The sequence below is a fragment of the Narcine bancroftii genome, chromosome 7, assembly GCF_036971445.1.
Source record: "Narcine bancroftii isolate sNarBan1 chromosome 7, sNarBan1.hap1, whole genome shotgun sequence".
Taxonomy (NCBI): Eukaryota; Metazoa; Chordata; class Chondrichthyes; order Torpediniformes; family Narcinidae; genus Narcine; species Narcine bancroftii.
The window spans coordinates 135,158,614-135,183,215 of record NC_091475.1 but is presented as its reverse complement, the minus strand read 5'-3'; the positions used below and the strand labels follow the sequence as shown (position 1 = coordinate 135,183,215).

Genomic DNA, 24,602 nt, shown 5'->3' with positions numbered 1-24,602 from the left:
TACATGAAATTGCCTTTTAGTCTGCCATAGGCAGAGATTCACCATTAGCATTGCCTGTCACTCCTTTACAGTCAGAAAGAGAAGCAAAAGAGAGACAATGAGTGCCTGTGGATTCACCTCCAGTGCTTCCTCATCCTCTGTAGCTACACAAGATTCCAGATCAGTTCAAACCTTCGGAGGAGTGCTGCATTTCCAATCCCTGCTCTTCTGGGGTCCGAGGCAGTGCGGCCATTACAGAATGTCTGACAGCATCACCATTTTTTTTCCAAGAGAATATAAAACTAGTACTACTTGGAGTGAATATCCTGGAGGGATTCTTCATTAAACACGTGCAATTTTGTTTTTGTTTAAGGGTTTTATTAATTTTCAGGGGAAATTACTAAGGATGTAGATGAGTAATGGAATTATTTTAGTCCTTGACATGACAGAAAGAGCACATTTGAATTGGTCAGCATTGCTAAAGGGAGAAGAATCTGATGGGTGTGAAATCAAATGAATTAATATGATTGAAGGTTTGAAATTTAGTCTGCAGATAGCTGATGAAGAAATTCCCTAATTAATGGGAGGTGAGGGCTGTTGGAGTTTTTGACTTTGAAGATGATCCTATTTGTCCTTCAGGACATTGCTTAATAATTTAATTTTGTAGTTTAAAAGAAGCAACTCTGAGGTCAGCATTTACCATCACAGTATGAATAGACTTTTGGTTGTGGATTTTGTTTTTCATGCAAAAATGTGCATTAATCCTCAATTGAATGACCCATGTGAAGTTTGTGTCCAAAGATTTATTTTTTATTTATTTTGCAGATACTTTTAGACACCAAATGAAAATCTAATCAACATGGTATTTAATTTTCCATTCGATGTCACTGGTCACTCAAAGTCCATTTTCATGTTTTTTTCCCCTACATTATTTGGCATTCTTTTCCAAAAATTGCAAATTCAGTTTTAAGGATATTTGGCTGGCTCTGCTCAGACCTGGCTCTCAGAGCAAGGACCATGGCCCATTGGTCAAAGGATGCTCCCTTGGGCTTCTGATCTTAGTGGCTCCAGCTCTGCTTCCCGGAATCAGGCACCAACTGGACCTCAGGGGATGCAGCCAGAAGTCCTAACAGTGTCAGCTGGGCACAGGTGCAACTATTTCTGACATTTTGTATACTGAAAGAGTATTGAAATTGAGAGAAGTTTTATTCTTATAGACCTTAATGGAGATAATGTGGATAAGTGGATTAAGGACAAAGCTCAGAACAGGCAAAATGCAATTGCAAGGTGGAACAGGCCACTTGACCATCTACTTGGTTTTTTTTGTGGTTTATTACCCTTTTATAAGTTTCTGATCATCTCTGCATTGAAGTTCTCCAATCTCCCAATCAAATCAATAGTTTGATATGTATGGTTGTTACTAGGTTTGCCTAAACTTTCTAAAAGTTTTCAAAAATTAGCTGAATGGCCTTGTGATATTCCAACCCTTTTTAGACATTTATATAAGGAATACTGGCATTGACTGAGCTATCCAAGGCGTTTCTTTGTCCAGAATGATTCAGTACTGGGGAGCTAATGAGGCAGAGCGTGGAGGTTATGAATTTTATTCACTTTAGATACATTTTTTGAGGTAAATACACACCTGCGTTACTACTTACAACCTACCCAGTTCAATATTATCAATAGTTCCTCCATTTGAATTTGAAATCATTTGAAAATAATTACCGACTAATTGAATATTGAATGTATGGATAAAGAATTAAATAAAGATACAATAAAATGTTTGCATCATTGATTGATACGTCAAGTTATTCCATGTATGTAGTGTGAGGCTTATAGCAAAATCTGACACGAAATGAACTGGTTGGTTTCTTGTGCTTTGGCTAGCTTTAGCAGAACAGTAGGATATTACCTAATCCCCAATGAATTCCTCACTGGATTTCAACAGTATTGTTGTGAACAAAGCAGATAATTATCCAATGATTAAAAAACACTTAAAGATCGGCTGTAGGCTGTTGTTGATCTCCAAGGGATATATTCAGAAGTCTGATTACATGAAGTATCTCTAGCCACTTTCAGATGCAATCGCTCCAAGAATGCAGCTGTGGGTGTGTTCAAATCAACGTTCATGTGGCAGCACTGAAGGCGCTGTTCTGGCACCTGAAAGACAGAGCGAACGCTGGCTCCTGTCGACTGTAGCCGTAGTCCCACCCGCTGTCGTGACGTCATTTGTAGCGCGTCGAGGCTGAAGCAGAAAGGGACACAGGATCGTGGCAGGCCAGGAGCAGAGAAGAGAAATGCCTCTAATGTACCAAAAAATGTGACTGAACTGGTAATGCCGAGCCTGCACACTCTCCAGTTTTTCAGAAATCGCACCAAAGCGTCTCAGGCTGACAACCTCACCCTGACATCATCAGCCCGCCCCCCCCCCCCCCCCCCCCCCCCCAGCAGCCGCTGATTCTTTCAAGTGCCTCGGGGGACTGCTTGGAAGCGGAGAATATACCTCCCCGAGGTGGGTTGAGTAAGTACTCCCCGGGACCAGGTTTTCCATTTTCAGGTGGCCTCCCAACAGCCACATTCAAGTAGAATAAATAGGCGACTTTACATCGGAGTATTCTGGCCACCTGAAAGCAGCTTTTGAGTGTGTGTGTATATATGTATGTATATACTTCCAATGAGGAATATGACTAGGTGTTTCCAAATTTGAATCTCACACCATTAATTAATGTGGCTGTAATGGTACTAAATTGGCATCATTTGGATTGGGGTAAAATGAATATGTTTTGATGCTTGTACCCATCAAATGGATGCTGTAGTACACTATGTGAATATCAGGTGAGAATATTTTATCCTGGAGTCCAACAGCACTTTGTATGGGTTTGTGATTTTAATTTGGTAAAATATAAAGTTTTGCAATTTGATTTTATTTTGGAGAGGAAATTTGCAAGGAAAAAGATAAAGTGGAGAGTTGATTTTTTTAAACTGGTGAAAGCAGCATATTTTTAACAAATAATTTGATCTTTACAATTGAAAGAAAACTTGCTTTATTTTTATTGTGCATTAGAGAGAGATGCACTTCATAAATAAGAGGTTATCTAAGAAAATCTGCAGATGATGGGATGAAGTGCGCCACACATACATGAGATTCTTTACTTCCTATGGATGCTTGTCCATGAGCCCATGCTGTGTAAATACACCCATGTGGCCAATTAACCTACCAACCATACAGGGTTGGAACATGGACGGAAAACTCATAACCCGAAGGAAATCCATGTAAACTGTTTACAAGTAGCATTGGATTTGAACCTGGTTTCTGGGGCTGAAATAACAGCGTGCAATAATCATGTGTATTGCATAAAAGGTTGTAATTTATTGCTGGATTGCATTTGTGTTAATTTCAGATTTGCTGAGAGAGCACTCAAAGATAGATTTTTGTTAAAACAAATGCAGAAATGTTAAATCTTACTACAGGTAGTATTTTTTTCAATGCATATTTTTTCAATTAATTTGAATATGTTTCACTGAGAAATGAGTGGCTCCAAATATCTGCAATAATTCGTACAAACTCGCATCTTCATATTTTAACCTGTAAAATTGCATGTTTCACGGAGTGGAAATTTATTTCTCTGACGATGTTGGAACTTGTTTCTCCAGGCAGAAAAGGTTGGTCTCCAGATGTGAAATGGAGAGATTATATTAAATCTTTTCTCCAGATATTCAGTCAGACTGACTTGCAGAATTTGTTGGTTAGTGTCTGATAGTTTACATAGTTTTTCACCAAATGTTTCCATATGTATTAGTTGGTTCAACTTTTACATGCAGAAAATTGAGAAGTGTGATTCATTGGGATTGGACATTGAGTAATTAAAAAAAGGAATGAAAAACTTGTACACACAAATTTGTAGAACTACCTACTTTGAACCAAGGAAACTGATAAAATTAATGTCGTGTAAAGAACATTTATTTGTTCAGTTTGTTCTGCTTCAGTGAAAACCCTGTAAGTTAGCCATCTTTGAAGTTGATTAATACATTTACAGAAGCCAAAAATGTTCTTCAGAAATCCATAACATGCAACTTAATCCAGTTTCTGGAGCCATATTTTTGAAAGAGGGGCCAGGAGAGAGACAAAAATAACCTTATTAATATTTGCAGCATCTCATTATAGCACAGTGTATCTCTATAACATTACATTTGTGAAAATTCTCCAATTCATTCCCTGTCCTTATTCACTTTCTTTGGACAGGAATAAATTATTCATGGTGTTTCTGAGAGCTTAAATTGCACTTCCAGTAACTTCAAAATATGAAAGGAGAATTCACTTTATAAAAGCTTAAATATTTTGACCTGCATGCACAAACAATTTGTGATGAGATTTTTTTTACTCCTTTGTAAGAGAGCTTCAGACTCTTTCCAAATGTTTCCCTTGCCAACTTAAGTTAAGAAGGTGGTTAATTAACAGCTTGGCAGGTTCCAACCCACTACATCAATTGTGGACTTTCATCTTTTGTTTGGCCTTTCATTAATCTCCCTTCCCAGATTGTCCTTATCTTACTTCGTGAGCTAACATGACAGTTCCACGTGCAGTAATTAAATGGGATGGGACATCTCTACTACTTTGAAACAATGTATTTTTGTGTTATGCTTATTAAAAGGGTAACATTTGACATTAAAGCTATACAGCCATCCGTTTTCTACCTCCTCATTATAACTAAATTGAAACTTTGACCTCTTTTGTAAAATAAATGAGGAACATTTGAACCCTAAGTTAAGTCCAGTCCACGGGGTCTCATTCACTGGCTGCATCTGAAAAGAATATTGCAAGTCTCAAAAGCTATTATGGATGAATTCCAATAAAATTATGCTTTAGTAATCTGTCTTATACTGTTGTGTGCAGGACTCTTGCCTAAATACACAACTTAAAAGATTTATTTAGTAATATTTGTTTTCTTTGATTTTTTTTAAATATTTTCTGGCGGTCATGTAATTATTGAGCTTGCAATATTTCACTCTGCTTAGCAGCCCACCATAAATTCCTTTACTTTTTGTTCAGGCCCACTTCCCGATGGCTGGGAGCAAGGCATAACCCCAGATGGGGAGATTTACTACATTAACCACAAAAACAAGACCACATCTTGGTTGGACCCAAGGCTTGATCCACGCTATGGTAAGTGAGCCTTTGCTACAGGTAATGCTTGACTTGTCTTTTTAAACTGTCGAGCTAAACTTTGTAGTAATCCTTGTGGAAATTTTTTACTAAGCGGATTGCAATATTTCGTTGTGCTAGTCTCTGACTGGCAAGAGCTAAATCAAAACAGTGTGCAGATCACTGAACAGGTCAGACTGGGAGGAAATAAACTCTTTGAAGCTTTACAAGTGTTGACCTAACAGCCACAATGGGCCCCACATTGGAGAGCAGATTTAACTCTTTCTTTACCAGAGATATGAAGTCAATTATAACCACAACAATATGCTTTTTATCTCACATCCTCGTTTGCCTTTTTAAGATAAGCTGGTAATCATTTCAAAGTAATTGTACAAGTCGGTCTTTTAATTTTTGCCAGTTACTCGGCTTTGATTCAACAGAAAAGTGCTTGATCATTGTTTTTTTTTCCAATCCCCCCCATTGTACGTATATCCTCGCGTGAAGTAATGATTCTTCTGAAGGAAAAATATAATTTGCCACTTGTGTGAAACTTGACTGGGTATCTTTTTGCTTTAGATAACTGCTGTATAGCCCACTGATGTGCTCTAAATGTAGTGTTTCATTTCTGCTTTCCCAGTGTGGGCCCACCACTTGTGAATTTGCTTATAGTACTGCCAAAGTATCCCAGACAGACTTGAGTATGTGCCAGGACTTCCTTTGCGGTGGAATACTTAATCTCTTCCAGGCTTTCCGAGTCAAAGAGCTCAAGTGTAACTGAAGGGGCGGAGTGGGGGGGGGGGAGGGTGGTGTGCATGTGTGCTGGTGGAGAATAGATCTAAACAAGGCTAAATAGAGACAAGCTGTTGGTTGTATTGAACTTGAAAGAGTTTCCCTCTCACATGTGAGGTCAGGGACATTATATTGTGGTTTTGATTTATTTCTTTTTGCAAGCCAAGAACATATTTTTCTAAGTTGCTAACCTTCATTGGCAACCTGAACACACTTTGTACAGTCAATATATTTTGTGTATTGTTTCTATTTTCTGTCCATCTTTACAAGGTGTATATTGTAATGGCCAGAAATGAGTTTAATAAGTGTGATTCTGGGTGAACTGCTTTCTTTTGTAGTATTCGACAGAATTGAGTACAACATTCTTATCTGGTTAATCTTCAAAATATTAAGCCAGTTAAAACAAAAAGTTATTTTTTGCGAGACTGACTTAGACATCAATGTTCAACCAGTACAACTTGTGTTGTCATATTGACCATGTCAATCACTATTGAAGATGGTATGTAATGTAACAAGTTCATTTTGGGGACCTTTAATGGGACTTGGTTGTTCCAGTATAAATTGAAGCCACCTTGAGTGTATTTTCAATAGCCCTGAATTACTATTTTCTTGTCTATTGCCAAATGCAAGATCTACTATGAATTGATACAATTGAGGAGTTTTCTAAAGAAAAATGTGCAACAACTTCCTTGAAAGAATAATAACCAGGCAATTTGAGTTAGTTAATTTTTACTTTTTGTATTTTTAAATGACTGAAATTTCACTTAAAAATATATATATTTATATACTGCAGCATTTTCATTCATGTAAATCTTCTATTTAAGAGGTTTTTAAATGCATCTTGTTCCTGTGGATAGAAGAGCCTTTATTTACCTTTTAAAGTCCCCCTAGAAATTAGTTCGTGGAAACTCCCAATACTGAGCAGCTTTCCCTGGGGGTGGGGGGCTTTGCCTGTTTATAAACAAGGTCTGTTTCCAAGAATCTGCTTTCAAAACCCAGTGCAAAAGATCACAAAATGCATTTGATCTAGTCTTTTTTAAAATAATCTATGATGTTTCTACATCAGTGGAACAGAGTTTGACCGAATGAACATAGTCAAGCATATATTTATTTAGATCACCATCTTCTGTACCTCCTTAAATGCATTTGACAATAACTGCTAGAGCATTAATGCATTGGATGTAGTGTAAAATAATATGCAGCAATTTATAAGTGCTAGAGAAGGAGAGAACAGAGGGTGTAAAAGGCTTTTTTCGGGCTCATGCATATTGTTCCATGAGGATGTAGAGGAGGAAAGTGGATATGTTCCTAATCTGTAATGATAAATGAAAAATCGGTTTTCTGGGCCAGTTGCTGAATAAGGTGAGGAAGTATTCTATTTCATACTGGTCTGCAGTAAACCTTAATGGTCTGTTTCTTATGCTCATACTTTTTATGGCCAAGGGATTGAAGGAAGCAGCATAATTATATTCTGCCATTTGTATATGAAACCTGGTCATGAAAACTCTGTAGCTAATTTGCTTATTGTAATATATTTTTCTAACTAGTAGTGCACGACTGCCATAAAACATAATAAATTCCTGCCACTGCTATTCCTGAAATACTATGATTGGAGCAGAATAAGTAAATAATTACTGTGTTGCAACTAGTTGCAATCTCTATCTTTTTATATTTTGTTCACTTTGAGGAAGGTAAAAATACTTGGAACATTTTACTCCTCCTTCAAGTTTGAGAAACTTGAGTGGTTTAAGTGATCTGATGTTGAGGTAATAAATGAGCATTTGATTCCACATTAGTCGCTTTCAGGTGCTCGGACATAGATAATGCACTGGCGGACGCAGCTGGTGGAGTGCAGTTGGGACGTTCAGGTGACTGCGGAGAAGACACCTTTCTGTCACCTGAACGTACTGGCTGAAGGAGAGCCGCATCTGAGTGAACACGGGCTCCTGTGGACTGTGGCCATAGTCCCACTGCTGCTTTCAGGTGCAACGGGGGATTCAACGAGCCAGAGAATATACCTACACGAGGAGGGTTAGGTAAGTGCTCCTCCTGGCTGGGTTCTCCACTTTCAGGTGGCCACCCAACAGCCGCATTGGGGTAGAATAGGCGGCTTTACAGTCAGGTATTCTGGCCATCTGAAAGCAGCTATTATGTACACTATATGCGAAAGTGCACAGCACCAATCATATTTATAGTGGAGATCCATTTGAAATAAATCCTAAACTAGAAAGTTGAGGCTTATTGTGAAAGGGCAGCATCAATAAATTGACTTGTAAAAATATCTGTTATTTGCATTTTAGGATACTTGATGGAGGAATAAGTTGAAGAACATAACTTCCATTACCCATTACCCATCTGCCATTACCCCCAGATCTCACAGACATAGAACTGCAGATTCAGGAAACTAAAGTGTGTCTGGGTTTTGTTGCTTCTGATAGTTGTTCAATTCATCAAGAAAATTATTTGTTTATGATGGCCTCTTCCATGAAGTTAATTGGTCTGAACAACAATAGAGAATTGGCCAAAACAATAAAAGCAAAGAAATAAACAAAATGCTGGAGGAATTCAATGGGTCAAGCATCATCAATGAGAACCAATAGTCGAAGTTTTTGGCAGAAATCCTTAATCAGGAATAGGAAGAAATGGGCAGACACTCAAAAAAAGGGTGGTTGGGGGGGTGGCGGGGAGGATGAGGGAGAGGAGACCCACAGGTTGGCAGATGATAGGTGAATGCAGGTAAGAGGGGGAAGAAATGGAAAACAGGTAAGAAGCTAAGAGGTGCTAGAAGGAAGAGGCTAAGGAAAATACATTCTGATAGTGAGGGAAGAGCTGGAGGAAGGAAAGTGGCTGGCTGGCAGGTAAAGAAAGCGGGGAAGATGTAAGGAGGAATGAGGCCAGAAATAAGCAAATGCAAGGCGGGGATGGGGTTCCCAGAAATTGGAGGGTTGAGGTCATCTGGTTGGAAAGAATACAAGATGCTGTTCCTCCTATTTGTGTAAAGATCAAATCAGTGAATTATTTTACACGAATCTTTACTAACACAGTTATGTTTTTAGCATAGAACTTGAATTATATTTCTGTTCTGTAATGTCTCCCCACCTTTCTAGAGTGGCATTTTACACAGGAACAACCAAAACTCCAAATATCTGTATCACGCCGCGAGTTTAGACAGAATACTTAAAGTGCGTTATTTTCATAGGCTGGATGTCCTATTTATTAGCCCGTTGTTCACAGATCGCCTGTAGTTCAGTTTAGACCACAAGTAATCATGGAAATTACTAGGGGTCGAGGAAGTAACATAGCGGAATGGGGATGAATCCTTATTTCCGTTCCGATCTTTTTACACAGACTGTGTTCCGGGAAATTGACAATAATTTCCTGTGACGCAGCAGCTGTGTAAAAAAAAAACAAAACCATAATTTACTTCCACATTGTGCATAATGTCTGAAATTAATTGTGCAGTTAAAATTTAATATATTGTGTGTGTCTAAGTTGCAAAGTTTTTTCGTGACATGTTAGAACTGTGTCCAGAAGAAAGCAAATGACTTCAATTGAACAAAGTGACATGGAAAATATTGGTGGACTTTTAACCTGGGACAATATAACAGCACAGGGTTGAGCAACTGTAAAGGTGCAGTTCAAACAATCAGCAAGATGGGAAAGTCTAAGGATTTTGGATCTATAAATGACGGTGATACACTGGTACATGGATTAATCTGAACAGTTTTGATTACTGCCTTAATAAGCTTAACGTTTTTGTCTTTATCATTTCTACCTCATATCAATCTTTAGCAACCAAAATCGTTGATGTGAATTGGGCTGTGAATTGTGATACCTTCTCAATCCCAAACTTGCAATCGTTCAGAAGCTGACACCCATAGAGTCCCCTATCGTTTTATTTGAAAAAAAATTTTTTTAAAGTGACAAGTATTAGTGGGAACGCGGTCTCACAGCACAGACCAAAAAGCTCTCAGAATCAGTCCCTGCTTGAGTGTTAATCAATTCAAGTCCCACCCACAGTGACAACATGGAATTATAATTAGCTGTGTGTTTTCAGTGAGGAACATTTAAGTACACACTAGCTTTACGAAGGGAACACGAGAATGTGCAAGACAATGGAATATTTTTGGAACATTTGGTACCATCTAGTTCCCTAGTTAAATTCTAAATAATGTCTATGGATCTTTGCATAAAATGGACAGATAATTAAAAGTTGTATTCAAATCAAGCACATTTGATATTCTCAGTTTTATCTCTACATTACAGCGAAATGTTATCCTTGATTGTGAGGTCTTGTGTTATGGGTAGAAAATTGAATGTCTGGCTGTGATAGCACTTCAGAAATTTATGTAGGACGTTCCATTGAATGTAGCTACTGGACTGGGAGATGATTTCAAACTGAACACTTTCTGAGTGAGAGGAGCTACTTTTTATCTCTTAAAGTAAATGCATTTTTGTGTTGACAATATATCTGTAAACAATGTTTAAAGATGGTAATGTTACGTGTGGTTTTTTTGGTTAAATTCCCTTTACTGGAGATGTCATCTGTGCTTTCAAGACATTGACCACAGCATTTAGTGTTCACCCTCCAGAATTTCTTTTTAATGGGTTGCACTAAACCTTGAAAATGACTGTGTACTAAAACACCGACACCAGTGCTGTCCAAATAATCATCCTCTCAAAAGGAGAGACCCAATACTCTTTGTAAGAGTTTCTTGTGGATAAATTTGTTACTTTTGCCGTGGTCAATTTGTAAAGTTCCTCCCTTGGACATCTCCATGGGATAAGTCCTTGTGGCGGCACAGTTGGCATAGTGGTTAGCGCAACGCTTTTATGGCGCCAACGATTGGGACCGGGTTTTAAACCCTGTGCCGTCTGTAAGGGGTTTGTATGTTCTCCCCGTGTCTGTGTGGGTTTTCCCTGGGGGCTCTGGTTTCCTCCCACCATTCAAAAATGTACTGGGGGTGCAGGTCAAACAGGTGTAATTAGGCGGCACAGGCTAGAGACAACACTTTCTTTTTCTAATATATCCTAATTTCAATCTTCCAAAGTGTGAGCTGCGATATCCCAAATTTGGATCTCTTTAATCTAACAAATCAAACTCTGTGGCTGTTATTTTATGTAGTTTCAATTCGTTGATAAAACAGATAAACATTTTGCATAGCCTCACATTAAGACCTTCATAATGATGAATAATAAAGCATTTACTGTATAGTAATACAAAGCTCGGTAGAGATACTAGCTTAAAGAGATACAAAAGCTTTTAGTGAGATACGTAATCTTAAAGAAAAATTTCTCATGCTCACACTTCCTTCACATCCTGTAGAATGTGCAAGAGCAAGCCGTTAACCTGGGTGGCTATTATGACATATTACATCATAGTCACTATGGTAACACTCCATACAAGGATTCTCTTAGAGATGAGCACAAAATAACTAAAAATCAAAACAAGGGTTTTGACTTTTAAATGGGCCTGAAAGGGCCTGTTACTGTGCTGTATGTTTAAATTTAAATACAAGCCATTATTTGTTCTTATCTGATTATTCTTAAGGGGTGATGCACTGACAATGTCTTGTAAACTTTATAAAAGCACTAGGAAATTAGTTCTTCCACTGTCAAAGGTTGATTGGCCAATCTACTCAGAAAATTGAAGATTTTTTTTTAACATTTATTTTGAGAATAACTTTAACATGAGTCTTAAACATAGAATTATCAATGAATGGAACAACATGAATTTTAATGAGCTATTAAAAAAACAAAGTTCCTACTAAATTTAGTTATCTTTCTTATTTTGTTTTCTGTAACCATTATTGATCCTTCACAGAAGTGAAGGGAAATGGCAAGATGGCACTGCTTGTCCTTTCATTAGAGATATCGAGGAAGCGGAAAAGGTGAAGAAATGTACATAATCTGATATTGTTGAAATGTGCTCAGAACTGAAGGATTCCAGGTTGGAAAACAGCCAGTATTCTGTGGTGGTTATTAGTATAATGTGACTACTTACTGTGTATTTGTGTGTTGCAAGATATTCTATCTTGTCAGATTGTATAAATGTTTTAATTCTTTAAAGCATCTCTCCTGTAACTTTTGAAATTGTGGTAATTTTCTTTATATTTAAAACATCCATGTGGGAAGATCCAAGAAAACAGTCTACCTTCTAGTAATTGTAGTTTTGATCAAAATTGTTGGATTGAAATCTTGCAGTATGAATAGAATTTGAACCAAACCATGCAACAAATTCATACCAAATCAAGGTCTGCCTATTTACTGGAAATGTCAAGGTCCCTGTTCGGTGAAAGTCATTCATCCATCTCTAATATCAACAGGTCAGAATCTGTCCCATTGACTCACTTTTTACAACAAACCCTGAATTACAGTGAATCTCATTCAATCTTTAGAGCTAATAATATACTACACAGCGAATGTTAATATGGACACTTCGTGTATGAGAAAGTGTTTTCTATTAACCTTTCATGTACTGAGATAGAACAATTCAAGAGAAATTGTATAAGTAATTGAATGGACAAAACACTGTTTCAAAAAGTCCCACATGGGAAACTGATCCAAAAAATTAAGTCCAATGAGATCCAGGGAAGTATGGTAAACTGGATGCAAAATGCTCTTGGCAATAGGAGGCAGAGGGGTGTATTAATGATTGGGTACCTGATACTGTGGTAGTGTTCTTGGACCAGTGTTGAAACCTTTGCTGTTTGTAATATGGGAATGATTTTGATGTGGAATGGGGAAAAAAGTAATGAATTATTTGTGCATGATACGAAGATTGACAGACACTTGAATGGTATGTTGGGCAACAGAGTGATTACATGTTTGTGACGAGCTAATAAATGTCAAACAGAATTCAATCCATATTATTGTGAAGTAATGCATTTTTGGAGTGCTGATGAGGTGTTGATGTGTGTTAATGGTGGGATCTTATTGGAATTAATAAACAGAGGGACCTTGGAGTACAAGCCCAAAAATTCTTGAACTTGACAGTGCAACAAGTTGATGTGGTTGGGAAGGTACACGGAATACTGGCTTTCATTAATTGGGGTTGTGAAACAAATTTTTAAAATTTTGGTTAGGTCTCAACTGGTGTACTTGTATGTATTTATGGGAAGGTGTGACAGCATTAGAGAGAGTACGTAGGAGATTCAACAGAATATTGTCTGGCATGGAGCATTTCAGTTACAAGAATTCAATTTTCTTTACTGTCTCTGTATTGCACAGTCAGTTTGTTTACATTTGTTATCAGTTTACAGTTCTTTTATTTGTTTACATGTTTACGCTGTGTACAGTTTTTTTTGCACGCATCCACAGGAAAAAGGAATTTCAGGATTGTATGTGATGTCATGTATGTACTCTGACAATAAAATGAAACTGGAGAAGCCTAGTCACCTCCATGATTGAGAGGGTCTTGACTGAAGCTAATGTTTGTAATCTGAATGAGCAAAGGACACTACTGAGGAACCATGGAAGAAATACCAATTGGTATTCAGAGCGGCGTGGATGCAAATAGTGCTGTAGGATACTTGTTGTTACATATCTATCCCGCTAACCATTTAATCCAAATGTGTCAACTACTGCAGTAACGCATCTTGTCTGGTTTCAGTTGAAAGTGCAATCATTATTATTGCAACAAGTCCAGATTTAATCAGATTTTTGTGGTTACTTAACAAAAAAAAATCTAACATTGTAACTGGGAAGAGAGTGAAACAGGAAAGTCTGCAGACACTGAAAACACAAAAGCTGGAGGAACTAAGCAGGTCTCGCAGGATCCACAGAAGATAAGGATGTATAACGAATGTTTCGGGCCTGAGATAGGGATATGCCTGAATTAAAAGGCTGGGGAGAAGGGAAGAAAGAGAAGGGGGAAGACAAAAAGAGATAATTGGACGGAGGACAGGTGTGGTGAGAATTGGTCAAGGGAGGGGGTGGCTCTGAATGCAGAGCTAGAATAAAGGAGAAAGAGGACCCTATGAAAATAACCTCACTCAAGAGAAACTGTAAACATCTTTATTCAGATCAAGATGGCATGAAACTGAAAAACCCCATACAAAGCAACTCCTTGTATATGATGTCATGTGCAGTCCCATAACACTCTTCCCCCACAAAAAAAATGTTTTATCCTTACTGCTAAATAAATAGAAAGATAAATTTAATTATGTTAACACTACAAGGAATTTATGCATAACTTCCACTAATCATGGCAACTATAGATCCCACGCTATTTAACCAGAAACATATAAAGTCTTCAAGTCACAGCCCATAGTCTTTTAGATGTACTGAATAAAGTCATTAAGTCACTAGACAGTGTTTTAGATGTGCTGGAGGGTGTCTTTCTTGAATCTTCATGGGATGATGAACACTGAACTGGGGTATGACTTTTCAAATTTTCAAGACCAGATAACTTCTCACTGTCTGGCGCTATTGGCTGTGTGTGCAGTATTTGGCCGGCATCTTGGGTTGTGCCACAACCAGAATGTCAGGGGGGTTGTCCGCAATCAGAACGGAAATGGGGTCCTTTATTGCTCTTAACTGCTCGATGTATCATTTCCATATCTTGTTCCCCATTAGTATCGAATATGACTATGGACTTAGTTCTTTATTGGCCGAATAATCTCTTACTAATACTAGTTCTCTGATCTCCAAAGATCTTGTTGGCTTACTCGGGGATGTTGACTTAAGAATACAAAGTCCAATGTTTGGGTGTACTGTAGCATGTTGGGTTCTTAAGTTGCATCCAAACATTAGTTCTGCCAGCGTGCATTTTGTATTGGAGTGCAGTGTTGTTCTGTATGGTAATAGAAAGTCTGCAATTTTGTGGCTCCATGATATTTCACATCACTTCTTTGCTTTCATCACTCTTTTAAACGTCTGCACGAAGCGCTCTGCTTCCCCATTAGTACTAGGATGGTAAGGTGCAGATAATAGGTGCAGCACATTGTTACCTTGCTGAAACTACTTGAAAAAGTCTGATACAAATTGCAGTCCATTGTCTGAAACCAGTTCTATGGGTAATCCATACCCTTTATTTTCCATTCTCGTTGCTTGCATTCGCAATACAATAGGCTATTTGGAGTGTGCATCAACATAATCAGAAAGTTTTCCCCCATAAATGGACCAGTGAAGTCGATATGAATTTGGTACCATGGTTATGATGGCCATTTCCATGGGTTAGCTTCGGCTTGATGTACATTCTGTTGCATTTCTTAATGGATGTGGCATTTCCGCACCATGTTCAATGTCTACGTCAATTGATGGCCACCAGATATGCATGTCAGAGCCTTCACCCGGATCTTTACTGGATGATTGGTGTGAAGGTCTTTTAGAATGGCTTCTTGCTATTTCTTGGGGATGATTATTCTTGTCCCCCACAATGTTCAACCCTCTTCAATCGATATTTCATTTTGCTGCGTATGATAAACTCTTGGGGCTTAAGCTCAAACTCAGTGATTAATTGTCCATCACTAATGTGAACTTCCGACCGTAGAGGTATTGGTGTATTTACTTGAGACCAAAGATCATGCCCAGTCCCAACTTCTCCAGTTGTGCATAGTTTTGTTCACAGACCATCAAAGAGCAAGAAGCATATGCCACTAGTTGTTCTCCCTTTTCTGTGACTTGTGACAATGCCACACCTAAAACAGGTGAAGCATCAACAGCGAGGGTAACCTCCTTGTCTGGGTTGTAGTGAACGAGAACATTGTTCCTTGAGGTCATCAGTTTCCTCAAGCAATTAAAAGCCTGTCAGTTTCTGCATTCCAACACCACTTCTGGTCTTTTTTTAGCAATTGGTTGAGCAGGTTGCACAGCGTTGACATGTTGGGAATCTGCTTTTGTAATGCTTAACCAAACCCAAGAACAATTTTAACTCTGCTCTACGAACTGCTTCAGCACCCACTGTATCCATCCTAACTCCTTCACAATCAATCGTAAATCCCAAATATGTCACTGAGGGTACCATAAATGCACATTGCTCTTGATGCATTCAGACTCTAGCTGGGCAAGGGCCTTTTTCAAATTTGTTAGATGCTCTGCATCATCATGGCTCATGATGATGATCTAATCCAGATAACATCCAACATTTAGTCCTTGCAATAGTTTGTGCATAACAGGTTTGAAATATCACTGGAGTTGATGATATTACGTATGGCATCTTGGTGTAAGTGAACAATCCCAGGTGAGTGTTGATAACAACATACTTCCTTGATTCGAGATCCAGTTCGACTTGTTGATATGCTTGCCAATATTACGTACGGCATCTTGGTGTAAGTGAACAATCCCAGGTGGGTGTTGATAACAACATACTTCCTTGATTCGAGATCCAGTTCGACTTGTTGATATGCTTGCCAATTTAGATGAACTTTTTTCCACCATTGCACACACAGCCAATAGCGCCAGACAGCGAAAAGTTATCTGGTCCTGAAAATTTGAAAAGTCATACCCCAGTTCAGTGTTCATCATCCCATGAAGATTCAAGAAAGACACCCTCCAGTACATCTAAAAGACTATGGGCTGTGACTTAAAGACTTTATATGTTTCTGGTTAAATAGCGTGGGATCTATAGTTGCCATGATTAGTGGAAGTTATGCATAAATTCCTTGTAGTGTTAACATAGTTAAATTTATCTTTCTACTTATTTAGTAGTAAGGATAAAACATTTTTTTTGTGGGGCAAGAGCTTGAAATAATTCCTCCACTCTTGGAATTGGGGACTTGCAGAGCTTGGTTAACTGTGACCTTATAGATTTGAATTTCTGCATTGGGTTTTCTGACTAGTGATCAAAGAGACTACAAATGTACATTACTACCAATGCCCATCATCCTCGGAGTCACTTTGGTATTCTGGCTCTCTGTGAGAACTTTTGTAATTTTCCATGAGGTTTCTAACCTTGGAAGATTGTTTTTTTAGGTTTCGATTTCTGATTTTTCTTCCTTCTGTGACCCTCTTTTTCCACTGCTGCTGAGCATGTGCTGCTCGATGTCATTCCTGTCATTTTTTTTTTCTCATTAAATTCTCATCTCGATTCCTTTTATTTGAAATTCCGTTGTCTGGAGTATGGAAATTTTTTTTAATCTTCGTCGCCAATTTATTGTGTATTTTCCATTTGAAAATAACCTCACTCGAGAAACTGTAAGCATATTTATTCAGATAAAGATGATGGCAAACTGAAAAAAATCCCATACAATGTGCATTCCCATAACAAAAAGGAAAGAGAGAGCATCAGACAGAGCTAGAGAAATAAACGTGGGGATAGATGTGGGGGAGGAAGGATGGAGGCTAACAGATATCAGAGAAGTCGATGTTAATGCCATCCAGTTGGAGGGTCCCCAGGTGGAATCTGGGAGGGGATTTTCCTCCAATTTGCAGGTGGTCTCAGTCTGGCATGCAGGAGACCTTAGACATACGTGTTAGCATGGGAATGGGGTGAGGAATTGAAATGAGTGACCTCTGGAAGATCAGCACTATTGGGGCAGATAGAGCCAAGGTGCTCAACAAAGCAATCTCCCAGTCTGTGTCCAGTCTCTCTGAGATCAGAGAGACCACAATAGGAGCACTGGGTGCAGAAGATGACCCTTGCAGATGCACAAATGAAGTGTTGCTTTCACTTGAAAGGACAGTTTGGAGCCACAAGTGGCAATGAGGATGGAGGTATGGTCACAAAGGTAGGTACCAAGGGGGCTATTGGTAGGAAAGGAGTGGTGAGTGAGGAATTCAGGGAGGGAGCAGTCATTATGGAAGGCAGGGAGGGGAAGATGTGTTTGGTGGTGAGATCATGTAGTAGGTGATGGAAATGGCAGAGGATATGTTGAATGCGGAGGCTCCTTGGCTGGTCGGTGCAGACAAAGGGAATCTTGTCTTTGTTGAGTGTGGGGGCAGAGGGGGCCAGGCCAGATGTACAAGTAATGAAGGATATGCAGTGTGGGCTGAGATGATGGTAACAGAGTGAAAGCCACATTTTTTAAAGAAGACTGTTGTAATTGGGAAGATAGTTAATATTAGATTTACCTTTGTTCTTTGGCTTGGCTTCGCGGACGAAGGTTTATGGAGGGGGTAAAAGTCCACGTCAGCTGCAGGCTCGTTTGTAGCTGACAAGTCCGATGCGGGACAGGCAGACACGGTTGCAGCGGCTGCAGGGGAAAATTGGTTGGTTGGGGTTGGGTGTTGGGTTTTTCCTCCATTGCCTTTTGTCAGTGAGGTGGGCTCTGCGGTCTTCTTCAAAGGAGGTTGCTGCCCGCCAAACTGTGAGGAGCCAAGATGCACGGTTTGAGGCGATATCAGCCCACTGGCGGTGGTCAATGTGGCAGGCACCAAGAGATTTCTTTAGGCAGTCCTTGTACCTTTTCTTTGGTGCACCTCTGTCACGGTGGCCAGTGGAGAGCTCGCCATATAACACGATCTTGGGAAGGCGATGGTCCTCCATTCTGGAGACGTGACCCACCCAGCGCAGCTGGATCTTCAGCAGCGTGGACTCGATGCTGTCGACCTCTGCCATCTCGAGTACTTCGATGTTAGGGATGAAAGCGCTCCAATGGATGTTGAGGATGGAGCGGAGACAACGCTGGTGGAAGCGTTCTAGGAGCCGTAGGTGATGCCGGTAGAGGACCCATGATTCGGAGCCGAACAGGAGTGTTCTAAAGGGATATCCTTTTATTCTGAGGCTGTTCCCTCTGGTCCTTGACTCTGCCACTACTGGAAACATCATCTCCACATCCACCATTCCATCCATCCCTTTCAGTATTTGTTTCGATGAAGTCTTACCCCCAAGCCCCTGGACTCTCCTCCAATAATCTTTCTGAACTCCAGCATATACAGGCCCAGAACCATCAAATGCTTATGTTAATCATCTTATCCCTGAGGTCATTCTTGTCAACCACCTCTAGACAGAACAAAATTAGATTTTAGACTGAATAGAAATTAACATTTTGCGTGAGCATGGAACTAATGGGAGCAACTGAGTTTGGATCAGCAAAATAGGGAGGGAATTTTTTTTTGTATATTTAAATAAGTTGTTTGATTGACATTTACCATGTTGATGTTAAATTTACAGTGTTTGATATTTTAAAATCAATTTCAAAATCTTAGAAAATAAATAAAATGGTCTCTCAGCAGTAGCTGAAAGAAAATATTCAAGTCGAGTGATGTGTGACATTCAGCAAAGTATTGCTGATGAACTGAACTGTATGAATTATTACAATTATTTTCTTGCAAATATGCTCCTTTTAAGAATGCCTCTTGGTTGCATGTTATAGAGCAATCCTCATGGCACATGCTGGAAAAACTTCTGTTAGTGTACTACCACCCAGGCCCCTAGGCTGAGCTTTAGGTAAGGTTCCCCCTGACCTTGCCTCCCCCCCCCCCGCCCCCCACCTTTCATTGAACAGAATAAAGTGCCATTAAGTTCCAGTAAAAAATGTATAATTGTACGATGTATAATGTACTAAATGTATAATAAATTTATATGAATTAATTACAGCCCTTTTATTCATTTATTTTTCATTTTCTTTACATTTATACTTTAAAAAAACTTTTGTGTTTTGTTTTACAAAAATGTCTATAACAGCATGTGAATCAACAGATCGAAGCATATCTGGTTCAATATCCACGAGTGCCAGATGTCTAAATTTGTTATCACTCATTGTTAAACGCAAATATCATAGATTTTGATCCTCTTCAGTGCCAATAATGAACAGTTAGTGATTATTGAGGACAGATAAATTCGAAAGCAAATGTATGAACTTGGATACACCTTGTGCTTTCGATCTCTTGTCAGAGCTCGATACATCCCAGTGATAGTGGCATCATCATATCATTGGATTGTCCTTCAATGCACTTCTGAAAGTGGACGAGCTCTTCCACAAAGGCCAGGTCAAAATCATCCTGACAAACTTGTATGAGGGTACTCACTGCCTTTTTAAAGTGCGACGACATCAATGTTGCAAATACGAGAAAGAAATCCCAATTGGTTGGACACAGAACTCAGGGCTCCCCTCCCTACTCAGCCTAATGGTTAATCTGCCACTATTCGTGTAACATGTAATACAAGTGGTGGAGCGGAAGTTAAATCACCAGACGGGGAATCCAGTATCTGGAACTAATAATCCAGAGACCCAAGTTCAATTCCCACGATACCAGCTGTGGAATTTAAATTCTGTCTTGGTAACATCTGACCTATTTGATCCAGATACTCAGCAAAATAGTTAATTCTTCAATGTCATCAGGAGGAATTCATAATTCTTCAATGTCATCAGGGGGGATTCATAATTCTTCAATGTCATCAGGGGAGATTCATAATTCTTCAATGTCATCAGGAGGAATTCATAATTCTTCAATATCAGAGGAATTCATAATTCAATATCATTGGGGAATTCATAATTCCTCAATATCATCAGGAGGAATTCATAATTCTTCAATATCATTTGAATATCATGGTTTATTTGATACCATTTTTATCCTGAGAAAAATAAAAATAAAAACCTGGAGAGGTGACAAATACATCTCCAGTGTTACGCATTTCCACAGCATAGCAAAAGCTGTAAAAGAGCCTTGGGTCTTTTAACAGTGTTACCAATGCCTACAATCTGCAACTTGTGAATATTTAAATTATGAGGTTGAAAACTGAAATATATTTACCCTGGAACATTTGGGGCTGATCAGAATATTGAATTTTTAGTGTACAATTTATTAGTTTAAAGAAACAAATATTTTAACATTTTTTTGAGAAATTAACTGAATTTAGAGCAAGTAAAATGTTTCAAGATTGCCCTTATAACTCTTATTCCAACTATATCAGCAGTAACATTAAAGATCAATTTTTTTTGATTATTGATGTTTTATTTTTAATAGCAGCAGTGGACCAGCAAAGAATGGCGCAAAGTGCTCCTGTCAAAACTCCATCATCTATGGGTCCCCACAGTCCCCATAGCCCACAAGGAGGAGCAATATCAGGCTCCAACAAACAGCAACAGATGAGGCTCCAGCAACTCCAGTTTGAGAAAGAAAGACTTCGACTTAAACACCAAGAGCTCCTACGACAGGTGAAATTTTACTGTAGCCATTGATTTCAGGAAGCTCCAGTGACATCACACATATAAAATAAATGAACAAGAATTCTGATAATATTGATCTGCACCACATTCTGTTTGCTTCACATTGCAATCTGTTAATGAGGATAATCTTGATTAACTTTGCTATTTTTCATTCATTACATCTACTGCAACTGATGGTCTATTTCCATTGATTCTATTGAATTTTAAAGTTATGCTATATTCACTCAACCAGTCCAGAAATGGACTTATTATGGTTTGTATCTGTATAAGTAACGTCCTTCATTTGACTGGAAATGGGGTGGTGGAGGGGGTGGGGGTAGGGAGATTAGTTTGTTGTTTCAAGAGCAACATTTTAAAATTAGTTTTTAACCATATCAAGAACTTGTTTGATTTAAATGACTTAAATGCCATTCATCCATGAACAGATAGAATAATAACAATATGAGTATATTTCCAACCAGAGCTGAAAGCAAAGAGAAATAGTAAAAAGGCAAAATTAAAGGATGTTTATTAATCTTGGGTAGATTCAGAAAATTAGATTAGTCGATCACTGATGCAAGAAAAAAAAATACAATGATCTAATAGCTAATAGTTACAGGGTACTGTTCATCAATTTTTCAGCCTGCAGGAAGCAGCTATTTCCCAGCCTGGCAGTCCTAATTTTGATGATCCTATACCTCCTTCCTGATGGTAATAGGTCAGAGATTCTGTGTAATGGTTTGTAAGGATTTTCAATAATTCTTTGGGTCCAATGATGGAAATTAATTTTTCTATGGAACAGGGAAAAAAGGTAGCCCTGATGATAAAGGATGGATACATTCAAGTGAGAAGATCTTTGCTCTGAAAATTGGGTTGGGTATGTCATAGTAAGGAGATAAAACAGGCAGTTGTCGTCTCTGGACTTGCAAACAATATACTATATTTTCACTTCTGTAATGCGCACATGTATTCGACACAGAAAATTGTGTAAAAATATTTTTGTATAATGTGCCCATGCATATACCATGCGGGGGTAGTATTCTAAATTGTGCGACAAAAGCAATTTACAATTAAATGCGACATGAAACAAAATACCTACCAGAATCTGCCAGTTAATCTCCCACAATTAACACCCAATCAACATCCCCCAGAGGTGTCTGGCATCACTCATTATATAGATGATAATCCTGCTGCAACACATTGGAGAGGTATCAATTAAATAGATTGAAGGCAGGCTTCAGTGTTGAACAGGATTTTTAATTCTAATATCTCAAATCAGAAGCACTTGATATGTTAATCTCCTCCCTCAGGGATGGTCTGGGCAATTAACATTGATAAGGTGCAGTACCCTAGCCAGTCTTCCTGTTTATAGGAATACCATGCCATGGTATTCAGTACAAAGAGATATTCCCAAAATCAAAATTTTCCACGCCCACGATAAATTGTGTGTATTCTTTCAATGCCGCTATTATAGTCTCATACTCACTAAAATATTCTCATGCTTGCTATAAATTGCCAATTTGACTTTAATTGTGTACGTTCTTTCAAAATGTAAAAATATTCTCATATAGCGCGCACAATGAGTGGGAGAGGTAGGATGCCTGGTTTATAAAATATACATATGCACGCGTTTGCTGTGAGTGAAGAAAGAGGTTTAGTAGGTCTCAAAGGGAAGGACTCTGGACACAGTTTTGATGGGGAAGGATTTTACTTACAGAAGGCATGTGTGGGAAATGGTAACAGATGCAGTGCATACACACACAGTTTACAGCAGCGGTAGGAAAGTAATAGACAATTAATAACATTGGGGAAAATAGTGTGGGAGCAAAATACTCACTCACTCTGAACTGGTGCATACAATGATCAAAGAAAAATCACTATGATGGCCCACCTCCCCTTGACTCAGTGCAGGCCTGGCTCTATGCTACAAGGGGCACTAATTAAACACTCCCAACCCTCTTAATAGTGCACATCTTACTAACAGTTTCTTCAGGACCCTTCCATATTTATAGGCCTAGAGTGAAGCATCCTGATCCCAATCTAGCATGGAGGGAGAACAAAGAACACATGGCACCTTTATATTCCTGGAAGGTCCAGTCCACGTTGTTAGCAGAGGCCAATGGCTCAGTGCCGGGAGGGCTAATCCGATTACAACAGCCAATTTCCCAAGTCCAAGTGCAGGGAGGCTGGAGAGTCCAGTCCAAGTAATTTATGTGACAGCCACAATCCTACCCAATACAGTGTTACATGCATAAAAATATGGTAAATCAGAAAATTAGGACGGCTTGCAATGAGGGTAATATTATTCATTATGTAATTTAAGCACAGATAGGGTAAAACAGAAGTTGTAGTAGAGTACCAATGTGGAGGACAAATTTATGGAATGTATATGAGATGCTTTTCTATGTCATTAAGTTGAGGAATTTGTGAAACAATATTTGATAGGAAATTTGGTGGGGAGGGGTTAGTTAATAATCTGGCAATTCAAGGTGTTACGAGCCCAAAGGACGCCAAAACCCAGCAGCAATAGATATTCACCATGACAAATGGTTACTTAAACAAAAGTTGTTTTTAATTATCTTTAAAAATGAAAACAGAATCAAGCTTTAACTTATCTCTATTTTTAACTTACTTAACCCCCTTTTAATTCTAAGCGCACATGTATGTAATGTGTGTAAATTTAATAAAATTCTTTGGTTCACAGTCCAGTCTTACTTCTCATTCTTCCAAGTTCTCTGGTTGCAGGAAAGTCTTATACTGTGCACAGAATTTAACATGTATAAAGTTTATCAGGCTTTGGTGCTCGAAAGTTAAATGGTTACCTCTCAGGAAGGTTCTTGTAGGTTTGCAGAGAGAGAGATGTGTGGTTCCAGGATTTCTACAACTAAGGTACTTAGTCACCTCATTGTCTTGCTGATGAAACTTGCCCCATCAGGGTTCTTCAGATAATAACCTTTTTCTTTCAGGTTACCACAGAGTTTATTTCAATCTTTTCCCTTATTCCAAGAGAAACACTAGACAGCTCATATTCTTCTCTTGCATGATACACAGGAGTAGGCCATCCTCCACTCTGGAGCTTCAGTTCCAACAAGCTTCTCCTGGCTGACACTGTTCACTCTCCCTCTCTCTCTCTCTAACACTTACTCTCTCAAACTCCAGAAAGCCCATGTGACTCTCTCTCTCTCTCTCTCTCTCTCTCTCTCTCCCTCCCTCCCTCCCGCAAAAAACACCTGACCTCCAGCAAACAATAGAAGTCAGTCTTCTGGTTCATCTGTTTTTAGGTAAACAAGAACCAAGAACCCATTAACCCATTAGTGACCTTTCTGTGATCATTCCAAAACTCCGCAAAGAGATATCAATAGATATCATGTCTCCTGGTTGTTGCTTTAAAGACAATAGTCCATTTATTTCCACAGTTTAAAGTCACGTATAATATGAATTCTCCAATATTTTCAAATAAGATCTGTTTTAAAATGTATGTATGTAACCTACTCTTATCTTTTCCAATTTATCTCCCATAAATATCCTGTCACAAAGGGCTTTGGAGAAGAGTAACCATAACGTAATGGAATTTTACATAAAGCTTGAAACTGATTTTGGTTCTATCAGAAACCATGATTTTAAACGGAAACAAGGAAACTACATAGATATGAATCACA

General features: G+C 38.7%; 1 protein-coding gene across 5 annotated transcripts in view; it reads left to right on the top strand.

Moving 5' to 3' along the window:
- yap1 (Yes1 associated transcriptional regulator) overlaps nucleotides 1–24,602 on the top strand; it is a 149,477-nt gene that overhangs the window by 113,676 nt on the left and 11,199 nt on the right. For 2 of the 5 annotated variants that reach the window (XM_069890717.1, XM_069890721.1), the window contains exons 3-4: nucleotides 5,030–5,143; nucleotides 20,762–20,952. In XM_069890717.1, the coding sequence (XP_069746818.1) occupies nucleotides 5,030–5,143; nucleotides 20,762–20,952 (305 nt within the window). The remainder of the gene's footprint in view (nucleotides 1–5,029; nucleotides 5,144–20,761; nucleotides 20,953–24,602) is intronic. The other 3 variants (XM_069890718.1, XM_069890720.1, XM_069890719.1) reach the window with 3 other exon arrangements.